At 44.1% G+C, this 13,663-nt stretch overlaps 2 protein-coding genes across 2 annotated transcripts; one reads left to right on the top strand and one right to left on the bottom strand.

The window, feature by feature from the left end:
* Positions 1 to 411: 411 nt before the first annotated feature.
* Positions 412 to 2,602, top strand: LOC124683705 (L-ascorbate oxidase-like). Its single transcript, XM_047218170.1, has 3 exons — positions 412 to 825; positions 958 to 1,464; positions 1,568 to 2,602. The coding sequence occupies exons 1-3, from the start codon at positions 412 to 414 to the stop codon at positions 2,600 to 2,602; spliced, it is 1,956 nt and encodes a 651-aa protein (XP_047074126.1).
* Positions 2,603 to 3,715: 1,113 nt separating this feature from the next.
* Positions 3,716 to 10,207, bottom strand: LOC124694297 (transmembrane 9 superfamily member 7-like). Its single transcript, XM_047227299.1, has 7 exons — positions 10,076 to 10,207; positions 6,412 to 6,576; positions 6,136 to 6,245; positions 5,874 to 5,967; positions 5,674 to 5,786; positions 5,252 to 5,399; positions 3,716 to 5,175 (listed from the first exon to the last, which is right to left on the bottom strand). The coding sequence occupies exons 1-7, from the start codon at positions 10,205 to 10,207 to the stop codon at positions 4,018 to 4,020; spliced, it is 1,920 nt and encodes a 639-aa protein (XP_047083255.1). The 3' UTR covers positions 3,716 to 4,017.
* Positions 10,208 to 13,663: the final 3,456 nt, after the last annotated feature.

Here is a 13,663-nt window from a genome sequence, read left to right on the forward strand (position 1 = left end):
ATGTTTTATTCGTCCAAAAAAATGTGGTATTTCGTTATATGATTCATATAAGATCCATATGTCTAGAGATCGTCATATTCATCGATCAAGACTTAAAGAAAAAATTGGGGAACTACCAAATTGTTGCAAAAATGCACTAGCCGATTTCATCATCATGGGCAAGTGTTCACATCATGTTTTAAGTTTTTTTATTTGCAAATCATAATCATGTTTAAAGTTAAGTTGCTAGTTTGCCTTTTCTAACCATTAAGGTGGTGGTTTGTGTTGCTGAAACAAAACGACCGTGTTCCTCTATCTGTGTTTAAAAGTTGCTAGAGAGAGCCATCCCTATTCTTCCCCAAACGCTTATAAAAGGCACGCCACCCAACGGCAAAACTCCACAGTCCACAGCACCCCCTACCAAAAGCCACGATGGCCAAGCCTCACACGAGTAGTGACCACCTAGCAGCAGTGCAGCTGCTGCTATGCTGCACGCTCCTCGTGGCCTTCGCCGCTCCCACCGCCACCGCGGCCTCCGCTCCTGCTGCTCCGTCCCCGGCGAAGGTGAACATGACATGGGACGTGGAGTACATCCTGTGGGCGCCGGACTGCCAGCAGCGGGTGATGGTCGGGATCAACGGCAAGTTCCCCGGCCCGACCATCACCGCCCGCGCCGGCGACGTCGTCCGCGTCACCGTCAACAACAAGCTTCACACGGAGGGGCTCGTCATCCACTGGCACGGCATGCGGCAGGTCGGCACGCCGTGGGCGGACGGCACGGCGTCCATCTCCCAGTGCGCCATCAACCCCGGGGACTCCTTCACCTACGAGTTCGTCGCCGACAAGGTACCCAACGCATAACAATCCAACTATTGTTTCGCTAGAAACCACTATGGTCCTGGCTGGCTGGGCAAGTGAAGAGTGAACTGGCCGATGCGCCGCCGCGTGCTTACAAGTTTTGTTTGTTTGTGCGTGAAGCCCGGGACGTTCTTCTACCACGGGCATTTCGGGATGCAGAGGGCGGCGGGGCTTTACGGGTCGCTCATCGTGAACGCCACGGCGGCGCAGGACGAGCCGTACCGGAGGGACTACGACGGCGGCGAGCTCAACGTGCTGCTCAGCGACTGGTACCACGAGAACGTGTACGCGCAGGCGGCCGGGCTGGAGCGCAAGGACAAGCACTTCGAGTGGATAGGCGAGCCTCAGACGATCCTGATCAACGGGCGAGGGCAGTACGAGTGCATGCTGGGCAAGGTCACGAGGTACCACAGGGGCATCGACAGGTACGCCAAGACGTGCGTCAGGGGCAAGGAGGCCAAGCTGTGCAGGGACGAGGAGCGGTGCCTGAGGCGGAGCGAGTGCGGGCCCTACTGCCCCGAGAGCCAGTGCGCGCCCGTCGTCTTCGACGTGGAGCCTGGCAAGACGTACAGGCTGAGGATCGCCAGCACCACCACGCTCTCTGCTCTCAATCTGCAGGTCCAAGGGGTAAGCAAGAAATTACTCCTCTTTCTTGTGTTGTCAGTCTTCAGTAGCACTGTAGTAGTAAGAAAACATGTCTGTTGACACGTTCTGGTAATTTTGCGTGCAGCACGAGCTGACGGTGGTGGAGGCGGACGGCAACCCGGTGGAGCCGTTCAAGGTGACGGACATCGACATCTACTCCGGCGAGAGCTACTCCGTCCTCCTCACGACCAGCCAGAAGCCTACCTTCTACCGACCGGGGGCCTTCTGGATCTCGGTGGGCGTGAGAGGGCGGCACCCGAAGACGCTACCGGCCACCGCCGTCCTGAGGTACACCAACAGCAAGTTCGACTGGCCGGGCAGCGCGCCGCCGGAGACTCCGGCCTGGGACGACATAGACCACAGCAAGAGCTTCACGTACAGAATCAAAGCCCTGAGGAACAACGCCATCACCAAGACACGTCCGCCGAGGTCATCGGCGCTGAACCGGACGATCGTGATGCTGAACACGCAGACGATGGTGGGCGGGCACGTGAGGTGGGCGATCAACAACGTGTCCCTGGCGCTGCCGGCCACCCCGTACCTGGGCGCCTACCACTACGGCCTGCAGGGCAGCGCCTTCGACGCGGCGGGGGAGGCGCCGGACGGGGTGCCCGAGGGGTACAACGTGAGCCGGCCGCCGGGGGAGAACGAGGGGTACGCGGCGCGGCTGAGCGACCGGGTGTACGAGCTGCCGCACGGCGCGCTGGTGGACGTGGTGCTGCAGAACGCGGACATGATGAGGGAGAGGGCGAGCGAGACGCACCCGTGGCACCTGCATGGGCACGACTTCTGGGTGCTCGGCTACGGCGACGGGCGGTACGACGCCGGGAAGGACTTGGCGAGGCTGAACATGGAGGACCCGCCGCTGCGGAACACGGTGGTGGTGTTCCCGCACGGGTGGACGGCGCTGCGGTTCGTCGCCGACAACACGGGGGCCTGGGCGTTCCACTGTCACATCGAGCCGCACCTCCACATGGGCATGGGCGCCGTCTTCGTCGAGGGAGTGGAGAAGATGCGCGAGCTCAAGGTGCCCAGGGAAGCAATGATGTGCGGGGTGATCAGCACGTCCGCCGCGGTCGTGACACCCGCTGCGCCGCGCACACCGGCGCCGGCGCCGTGATGTCAGAGTTCATGGATAAGCTCCTCCTCCTCGCATGCCCGTTCCAGCACATCTGTTGTCATCTGTCAGTGCCGAGTGCGAACCAAGGCCTTCCCACTCGAACCAGAGAAATGATTGGTTGTCAAATGTAAAACGTTTGACTATATGCGCACTGAATAAAGAAATAAGTTTGCTATTTCCGATGAACTATATACACGCCGGCTTAAAATGAAATCAATCAAATGTAGTACCAAATTGAGTACAGAAATACGCAAATTGTAAAGTCCCGCCAGGTTCTAATTATAGTTCATGACAGATCAGAACAAATGAATGTGGAGTGGTGTTTTGGAACATGGGAGCATATGCTTTCTATATTTTGAATTGCATCTTGCACATATTTTGAATTTCAAAAAATTTGAAACAAACTTTTCGCACGTTTATCTTCATGTGCTATACGCTCACAAAGTTGTTTCATAAAAAATCAACTTATCATGTGACGTGTGTGAAAAAGACAAAATTCAATGCTTAAAATAAAGCTTTTAACAAGATAAATTTTCTTATTTTTACATAGACCATAAAAAATATCAGTTTTTCATGAAACTTGACGAACGCACCTATATCATGCAGATGTACATGTAGAATTTTTTGTCAAAATTTTTTGACACTTCAAAATATGATTTTTTGGTAGAGGGAGCATACGCACCCGGGAGCCGAATTGAATTTCCGAATGATGTTTCCCATCTCTCTCGCAAAAGTAACAAAAGAAACTCGAGGTCCACACATTTCATGACAAGTTAACGAGCTCTCTGGCAAAAATAACAATAGAAACTTGAGGTCCACACATTTCATGTCAAGTTAATGAGACGTTAGAAGATACTCGCTCCGATCCATAGTAACATAGTGAGTGCCGTGGGTTTTAGTTAAGTGTCCAAGAAACCTACATACTTACCATGTGATCGGCCCAGGTAAGATACTGCTCCCAGAGTGACAGACAGTAAAGCCAAACAGTCCAGTATCAGGGTACCCTGCATACATAAGTTTGCACCAGCCTAACAGATGAAATCATTCCAGCATCGAGAAAGTATGCTGTAAGAAATAGTATCATCTCCACCGCAGTACAGACAAGGCATAAAATAAATTCAACAGGCATGGTCAACCAAGATCCGAAACAGTACAAGAGCACTCAATATATCTTTAGAATTACATAAGCATGCTAAAGCTGCAGCAAGTATCAAATTCTCTCTTCAACATCCGTGAACATCCGGTGATTCTTACTCCTACCAGACTACATACTCTACCAAAACCATGTAATCCCATCTCAAATTCCAGTTTCCTTTATATCAACTGAGCAGCACACCATGTATGAGATTGGAAGAAAACCTTGTCCGGGAGATGCTCTACAAGCAGACAGGAAGCTTATCTTGACAGTTGTTACATCAGTCGATCTTCACAGAAGCATATATCTTCCTCACAAACCAGAAGCAAGCATAGAAGCCAATAGTGCCAGTCAACACGAAGAAGGCATAAGAAATGATCAGCATGTAACCAAAGTACAGAATCCCTGAAACAAGCTTTGTGATCTCCAGCTTGTTGAAGAAGTAGAAGATAGCATAAGCAAAAAGATATAGAGCTGAAGAGCCTGCGGTCAGGTATGCCCGCCACCACCAGTGGTAGTCCTCGCTACATAGCTGGAAGTAGCAGAGGACAATTGTGATCTCAGCACAAGTTACCAGGAGAATGACGAAGACTATGAAGAGGAAGCCAAAGATGTAGTAGAACTGGTTCAGCCAGATAGATGTGAGGATGAAGAATAGCTCAATAAAGACAGCACCAAATGGCAATATGCCACCAGCGAGTATTGAGAAAGCTGGCTGCAGGTACCATGCTTGTTCAGGAATTTGCCTCGGAATCTTGTTTGTCTTGACTGGATCTTCAATAGCTGGCTGCTTGAATCCCAAGAAACTTCCAACAAAAACCAGTGGCACGGAGATGCCAAACCAGAGGAGGACCAGAGCAAACATTGTCCCGAAAGGAACTGCGCCAGATGATTTCTCACCCCAGATAAGGGCATTCAAGACGAAAAAGACCCCAAAGATTATACCAGGAAACATGAAGGCAGTTTTGAGAGTGATCTTCTTCCACTCATTGCCCTTGAACATCTTGTAGAGGCGGGATGATGTGTAACCAGCCAACACGCCCATGAAAACCCACAAAAGGACCATAGCTGTCATCAGTCCTCCACGGTTTGCAGGGGATAAGAATCCAAGTAGCGCAAACATCATGGTAACCACCGTCATACCAAAGAATTGCACACCAGTTCCAACATAAACACACAGAAGGCCTGAATGAACAGGAGGCCTGAAGGCATCACCATGCACTAATTTCCACCCAGTTTCTTCTTGGGCCTCCTCCTGATTGTCAAGCTGATTATAGTTTGCTATGTCCTTGTAAAGGGTTCTCATCATAATCATGGCTATCATACCAGAAAGGAAAAGGACAATCATCAAAGAATTAATGATTGAGAACCAGTGGATTTGGCTGTCACTAGAAAGAAGGTACACATCCCAGCGAGATGCCCATATGATCTCACTAGCCTGCAGCAGACCGATTGCAAATTAATCAACATGACAGGAACAAGAATATCAGCAACAGAGTGAGAAAGGAAATTACCTCAAAGGTAACATCGTAAGAGAATACAACGTATGCATCCGGAGCCACCTCTTGAGGTGTGTGACTACCAGGAGTTATCTTAGTGTTAGCGTTGCAAGTTTGCACTATAGGATTCTTGTCATCCCAGTCACCATATTCGTGCTTAATGCTGTATACAGGAGGAGAGTTAATTGACTAGTTATCATAAGCACATGAACCTTCAGATAAATATATAATCTATAAAGGGCAGGCAAAATATTGGCTATGTTGAACATTTGATATATCCTATCAATCCATTTGAAATCAATGAAATGATCAAAACATTCGATGAACATGAAATTCAATTCGTTTCATGCTGGCCAGCTATGCATACAAAACCATAACAAAACAAGATCAAATACACCATGAGGCATGCTAAGTTGGACATGACCAAGTATCCATACCTGCTAGGAATCACATGGAAGCCAACGATGCGAGCTTCTGGGGAGTTTAGGTCTTCATGGTACAAGACTTTAAAGCTCAAGTGATTGTTAATATAGTACTTGTCATCCTTGAGCTGCCAATATTGAGCCCAAATTAGATAACTTCCTTGATAACTATTTCAAGTTCCAATGAGTATCAATAAAACAGGTGAGATGCTCACCTTATAGCCAACTCGGTAACCATGCTCAAAGCCTGGTGCTTGGCTTCCTTCCCGTGTCTGCCTAGGGACCACAACTGGGAGATTATCCAAAATCCTGATAGAAAAACGCAGAAAAAAAAATACATTGTTAGGCACTGTACTATATATATAGCATATGCTGCACATATACCACAACAGCACAACTTGAACCAGTGGTAGCTAGATGGCCATGTTAATCAACTGGCAATAGCAAAAACTTCAAACTCAGAACATACATACATACATGTTCACTCGATATTCATCATCGATCTTTTCTTTGAAATTCTTTGCAGCTTCTGCAGAAAGTTTAGGTCGACAAACAACTTTGCAACTCTCGTCCCTCCTCATCTTGAACTGTAACCATTCGAAAATTAAACTGAAGTTAAAGAGCATACAACTTCTCATATTATGTTCTCCTGCTGCCTACACCCTAGAATTAACAGGAAACGTCATTTGTAGAGTTTTTTTTACATTATCATTTCTAGAGTAATTAATGCAAAATACAAGGTGGCATACTTACATTATAGACAGAATTTTCAATACGGTCCCCACGAAGGACTTCCCCTAAGTTTTCAGCACTGTTCTTAATTGCATCAGGCTTGCAGTAGTCCAGGAAATAATAGTCATATGGAAGTTGCGTCTTTATAGATGACAACTTGTTAACCTTCACCTGGAGATCATCATCCTGCAATATGAATGGTTGATTAGTCAACCCTATAAATCAATTTAGCAAAGGGAGAATATATATAGAGGAAAAATGGATGAAACTGCCAAACAACTAAGACTAGAAGTTTGGTTATTCAGCTGTAACTGCAATAACTATGTGGTAAGTTGGTAACCTTTTGTGAGAAGAAATAACAATCTCAATGCAATAGGAGGCCCATAAACAAGAGGATTCTATCAACTTGTAAATAATGAAATCAAGGAACACCTCAACTTAATGGCATTGAGAACAATATGCAAGTGAGCAATCCAACACCTTGGCCTTGACATACATTTTACTATTGTAGATTATATAACTTCTAGACAATTGATACTCATCAGAATAGCATCCAACCAAGATAAACAAAAAGGCTATAAAATGGTAAAGAACAGATCGTATGCGTCCACACCAAACTAATCATAGTGCGATAGTTCAACAGAAAAAAGAACCCGGCATACACGTGATTTTTTTAGATAATCTGGGCCTTCTAAATTACCAACTATAGTACATCAACAAGATAAAGGGACAATATCTTCATACCACACACGTGGCATTTCAAGCATTTGTTTTATCACATCTCTAGTTGTAGTTTGCTGCCATTCTATGAATGCACTTAGGATCTAGCAAGTTAGACGAAGAAAACACTTCAGTTCATGCCACTTTCCCAAGGTTTGTGATTGCAGTGTTTGAACCTCCGTGAAACCCGCCAACATAAACAAACAGCAGGTACAAGCAGACTTTTCTACCTACAACACCAAAATAGTTTACCACCGACGTAAATACTGTTGGGTTTCACTCTCAGGATGCTCTGTAATAACAGTACAAAGGAGACCAAATCGAACAGCAATACCATTTCCATTCACGCTAAGGAGAACTGAAACAACATCAGAATTCGACAGCGGGAACTAACAAAACGCACAGTGTTGCGTAAACTAAGTTATTAAACACAAACAATCAAAGGCTACGCGTGCATTACACCGTACAGCTTCTCGACAAGCCCAAAACGCGCGCGCAAGCAAACATAACCCGTACATTTCGCTCGCCACTTCCACTGGTCAGAACAGATCACTAAACCCTGAACCTAACAATCCTCCAAACGCGGGGGAACCTTCCAAAACGAGGGGAAACGAGGTCTGGCGAGCCAGATCTGAGCCAAAATAATTATGTGGTAAGTCGGTAACCTTTTCTCAGAAGAAACAACAATCTCAATGCAACAGGTGGCCCATAAACAAGAGGATTCTATAAACTTGTAAATAATGAAATCAAGGAACACCTCAACTTAATGGCATTGAGAACAATATGCAAGTGAAGCAATACAGATTGTATTTAGTTCTTCTGATCTCCTGACATAGTAACTGGACTAGGAGGCAACAAGAGACAGTAACCATGCACTTGTCTACAGGTGGGGCCTCTTCCAGCAGATCATCAAGCACATGCAAACACCTTGGCCTTGACATAAATTTTACTTTTGTAGATTATATTACTTCTAGACAACTGATACTCATCAAATAACATCCAACCAAGATAACCAAATAAGCTATAAAATAGCAAAGAACAGATCCTACGCGTCCACGCCAAACTAATCATAGTGCGATAGTCAACAGAAAAAAGAACTCGGTATACACATGATTTTTTTAGATAATCTGGGCCTTCTATATTAGCAACTATAGTACATCAACAAGATAAAGGGACAATATCGTCATACCACACAAGTGGCATTTCAAGCATTTTTTATCAAATCTCTTAGCTGTAGTTTGCTGCCATCATATGAAAACACTTAAGCCATAGCAAGTTAGACGAAGAAAACGCTTCAGTTCATGCCACTTTCCCAATGTTTGTGATTGCACTGTTTGAACCTCCGTGAAACCAGCCAACATAAAGAAAAAGCAGGTACATGCGGACTTCTCTACCTACAATAACAAAATAGTTTACCACCCACATAAATACTGTTGGGTTTCACTCTCAGGATGCTCTGCAGTAGTACAAAGGAGACTAAATCGAAAAAGGAACCAAACCATATGCAAGTTGTAAATGATGAATCAAGGAACACCTCAACTTAATGGCATCGACAACAATATGCAAGTTAGCAATACAAATTGTATCTAGTTCTTCAGATCTCCTGAGATAGTAACTGGATTAGAAGGCAACAAGAGACAATAACCATGCACTTGTCTACAGGTGGGGCCTCTTCCAGTAGATCATCAAGCACATGCAACACCTTGGCCTTGGCATAAATTATACTATTGTAGATTATATTACTTCTAGACATTTGAACTCATCAGAATAGCATCCAACCAAGATAACCAAATGAGCTATAAATGGTAAAGAACGGAACTTATGCGCCTATACCAAACTAATTATAGTGCGATAGTCCAACATAAAAAAAAAACTCGGTATACACATGATTGTTTAGATGATTGGGCCTTCTAAATTAGGAACTGTAGTACATCAAACAAGAAAAAGGGACAATGTCTTCATACCACACAAGTGGCATTTCAAGTATTTTTTTATGAAATCTCTTAGTTGTAGTTTGCTGCCCATCATATGAAAACACTTAGACCCTAGCAAGTTAGACGAAGAAAACACTTCAGTTCATGCCACTTTCCCAAGGTTTTTGATTGCAGTGTTTGCAATCTCTGTAAAACCCGCCAACATAAACAGCAGCAGGTACATGCAGACTTTTCTACCTACAGCACCAAAATAGTTTACCACCCACGTAAATACTGTTGGATTTCACTCTCGGGGTGCTCTGCAGCAGTACAAAGGAGACTAAATCAAACAGCAACCAAACGAAGCCAAGAAGTAAAAAACACTTAGGCCCTAGCAAGTTAGACGAAGAAAACACTTCAGTTCATGCCACTTTCCCAAGGTTTGTGATTGCAGTGTTTGCAATCTCCATGAAACCCAGCGACATAAACAAACAACAGGTACAAGCAGACTTTTCTACCTACAACACCAAAATAGTTTACCACCGACGTAAATACTCTTGGGTTTTACACTCAGGATGCTCTGTAATAATAGTACAAAGGAGACTAAATCGAACAGCAACCAAACTAATCATACCACGAACCTCCCTACGCTGTGCAATACCATTTCCATTCACGCTAGGGAGAACTAAACCAGCATCAGAATTCGACAGCGGGAACTAACAAAACGCACCGTGTTACCTAAACTAAATTATTAATCACAAGCAATCAAAGGCTAAGCGCGCATTACACCGTGCAGCTTCTCCGCTATCACCCCGTACGCCCGAAACGCACGCGCAAGCTAAACATACTCCGCACATTGCTCAGATCACTAAACCCTGAACCTAACAATCCTCCAAACGCGGGGGAACCTTCCAAAACGAGGGGAAACGAGGTCCGGAGAGCCAGATCTGGGGCCGCGCCGAGAGGCGCGACCAGATCCACCGGCACGGACCGCCGGGAAGTTCGCCCGGAGCTAGATCCGACGAGGAGAGGGCGAGGGATGGACTGATCACCTTCTGGAAGTCGCGAGGGGCGACGCCGGGGAGGTAGAAGGCGCGGGCGGGGGAGGAGGCGAGGACGACGGCGGCGAGGACGAGGAGGGGGACGACGAGGAGGCGGCCGCGCGGGCCGCCGGCGATCGCCATGGTGGGGATAGGAGCGGGTCTGCGCGAGCGAGAAGAGAAATGGGGAGGCGTTGTTGGGCAAGTGCGAGCTGCGGACGGAAGGTGCAATAAACGGCCGTGATCCCTCGAAACAATAATAAAATAAAATGTCAGAGTAGTATCGTGTAGAACAAGCATTTCAAAATGAAAAACGTACCGACAGACGATGGACGGTTCTGATCAACCTCAAATCACTTTCATCTTTTTGGAATCACCACAAAGAAACTGTCGAAGTACAGTTTTAGATAGTAATGGTACACTTGCTGTTGGATGACACTTCACCTTCTTTTAAGCTTAGGCTTATCGAAGACTTTCTTTGTTTTTTGTTAGGTGGCACTTTGCCTTCTTGAAAAGTTTTCTTGGCAGTGCAAGCTACTCTACAGTTTTATAATGTAGGATTATCTTATTTGTTAATATGTGATTTTGACCCATGAATGTTCCACCATGTGCAGCAATTTATGCGACAAAGTTTATCATCACATTCGTATGGAAAAAAAAACTTGCTTATATATATAATTTTGTATCGCATTGACCAAGCATTGATCCATCATGCTTCCGCCGTGCTTATGATCCACCATGAGTTCTAGTTTCCTGGTCACCTATCAAGCTCTACTGTTATTTTGGTAAATGCTTTATTTGATTTTCTCTTTGAATTTTAGGTCCCGTTTCGAGCGTACGAAGTAAAAAAATGCAGGAAATATCACATATTCTGGATTTCTGCAAGAACCAACACCATGGAAAAGATTCAGAAGGGTTGTTTGGATGACACACAGAAAACCCGCACGAGTTGTAATAAACACAGGAAAATGAAAACATGAGGTAGACCCTCATGTTTTTCCCATCTAAATTCCTATGGCCTATTCCATGGGAAATTCCTATAAGAATCATATCATCTACTTTGCTTCAGACATTGTTCCAAATGGGGGCCTAAACTTATTAGCCGTTGCGAGAGATCAATGACATGTACATACAAATTTTAAGTTCTTAATTTCAATTTGTTCATTCCCATTTTCTGAGTTTATGGCGGGAGAGGCTCGGCAGTTGTCATTATTCAGCCCTAAAATAGGGTTTTTGTGCTATCCCATTCTTATATTTTTTCTAAACCCCCAACATGATACTATTTGACTCTGACCAAAAACAATAGGGCCACAAAAGAAAAAAAATCTTTAAAGAATAACAGAAAAACATAACTAAAAAATATATATACCAATAACTAAGTACTGCTGATCTTCAAGCCAATGATCAATGTTACCGACAATTAAGAGAAAGGAGAACAAGGCAAAGCCAAAATGATATTACTCCTTTTGTACTAAAAAAAGTTGTTCAACTTTTTTTAGATACGGATGTATTTTCTAGACGGAAGGAGTAGCACTTACCTCGTTGATCTCTATGATTAGCTGGGTACTCGGTTTCATTGTGCACTCGCCACTGCCAAAATGTTGCAAGCCCTGCCAGAATAGTGTCCACTTGCCACTGCCATTTTCTTGTGCACATGGCAACGAAGTTACTGTGAGCTTGTTCTCAAAAAAAAAAAAAAAAGTTACTGTGAGCTTCAAGTTTCGAGAAGGTGAGGACGTACAAATATAGCAACCAACTCATCGGTGGGAGAAAAAAAAACTTAGGGGTAGAGTTTACAATAGCATGTATGCTCCATATGTAAAACAGCACGGTGCAGTCAACTACAGTTTATTGCCCCATCTTTATTCGCATCCGGACAGAGATTTAGTACACATGGACATCACCGATATCTTTTTTAAAAAAGTAACCAAAAATCATGTTTCTAAGTTTTAGAAAATATGAAAATATATTATGATGTAGCCAGTATTGTATCCCACAAACGTGTAAACTTTCAACTAGAAATAATGTGTATTTTGAGCTACACAAAAATTACAAATATGTAGACCTGAATATATACAGTGATTCAAATCTCCAAAAAGAAATCAAACTTTGTCATTTTTGTGTAGCTTAGAAAACAAAACAGTAATTGACATTTTGTACGTTAGTGGGATACATCATCAACTTCTTTTAGCATTTTGTTACATAATTTTTTAAAATATATAAATATAGTTTTCAAAAAAAATTATACAATAAAAGCACTGATGCCTAGGATTTAAAATGACTTCGCATCTTTATTCATAAGCAAAAGTAGATACAACCAGCTTGCTCGAGCATCTTGGCCTAGGATGCTCTTTGCTAACCGTTATGGGGAGTGAACCCGAAAAGAGCTCAAGTGTGTTGGTTCAACAATACAGGGTATAAAAATAAAGAAGTGAGCCTAGCTCACTTGGTTAGGGAAGTAGATGTACAACCTAGCTACCCAGGTTTTAAGTCCCAGGGACGCGAATTTGGGTTCTTATTATTTAAAAACAAAAATCGCTGCAGGGGCTACCCATAATATTACATAAGGATTTGAACAGTAAATGTTTTGTTTATTGGTCCCAAAAAATATGAGATGACTAAAGTAGCTTCATGACAATATTGGAAGACTATATTTTTAAAGAGATTTATATCAATTCAAATCCCTCAATCAATAGATTCTTGAAGCTCAAGAGATATTCTCAGATGAGATTCGAGCCGGCATAGGGTGCTTTGCCTATAGTAACGACCACCAGTTTTGGTTGGGCATCTAGTGTTGATACATGTCCCACATGTCAGTGCCCCTAACCCACACGTGCCCATGTAACCGTGAGGGTTGGCTCTATAACAAATGCAATACCCCGGCCACCCTAGAGCTAGAGGTCTTTACTCCTGTCAAAATACTTGGATTAGCCCCATAGACCAACACACATCTTTCTAGCGCACTTTGCCTTTGCACGCACGCATCCTGAGAAACTTTTCGAGAGGTCGCTCCCCCAAATTGCTATGGGCCAAGTACGCTTAACTCAGGGGTTATTCTGAAATGACTTCCAGAAAAGAAGATGTATCTTATTGGTATAAGTATTATATCAATCATTTTAAGCTTTGAACCACGATGTTACACCTATCTTTGAAAAGAAGTTCTACGTAATCTTAATTTCTAGCTGTTCCCAAAGTTTTAGTGACTCATTTTCCTGAGTCGCAATAAGGCGTGCAACCTCTGGTACAGTCAGTTAGTTTTTGTAGTAGCATCATTAGTTATGCCCCTGTAGGTATTAGATCACATAAAATGATGTGTACTAGTTAAATCATATCTCTAGATTAACTCTAGTGCTCAGGGTAAAACAACATATAAAGTAATCGTGCATGCAAACATTACTAAATACATAGAAAATAAAACCAAGCAAAAAGTTCCATTAAGTATCATGCATACAAAAATTACTAAGAAAAAACCAAACCCTTGAACTAACCAAAACTTTTCCAAATAAAAAGCTGAGCCTACGCCGACGGTATAACCGTCGGCATACTCTGGGACCAAACGGCGAGCCGACCGCAGACCTAATCGCGCGTCGAAGCCCGACG

The sequence above is a fragment of the Lolium rigidum genome, chromosome 1 (assembly GCF_022539505.1).
Source record: "Lolium rigidum isolate FL_2022 chromosome 1, APGP_CSIRO_Lrig_0.1, whole genome shotgun sequence".
Taxonomy (NCBI): Eukaryota; Viridiplantae; Streptophyta; class Magnoliopsida; order Poales; family Poaceae; genus Lolium; species Lolium rigidum.

Bases quoted from the DNA above. Each gene is read 5' to 3' on its own strand.
- LOC124683705 (XM_047218170.1), top strand. From the start codon at position 412: ATGGCCAAGCCTCACACGAGTAGTGACCACCTAGCAGCAGTGCAGCTG. The intron at 826-957 runs GTACCCAACGCA...TTGTGCGTGAAG, and splicing joins ACGAGTTCGTCGCCGACAAG to CCCGGGACGTTCTTCTACCA. The intron at 1,465-1,567 runs GTAAGCAAGAAA...TTTTGCGTGCAG, and splicing joins TCAATCTGCAGGTCCAAGGG to CACGAGCTGACGGTGGTGGA.
- LOC124694297 (XM_047227299.1), bottom strand. From the start codon at position 10,207: ATGGCGATCGCCGGCGGCCCGCGCGGCCGCCTCCTCGTCGTCCCCCTC. The intron at 6,577-10,075 runs GTGATCAGTCCA...TTCATATTGCAG, and splicing joins CCCCTCGCGACTTCCAGAAG to GATGATGATCTCCAGGTGAA. The intron at 6,246-6,411 runs GTAAGTATGCCA...GAATGGTTACAG, and splicing joins TTGAAAATTCTGTCTATAAT to TTCAAGATGAGGAGGGACGA.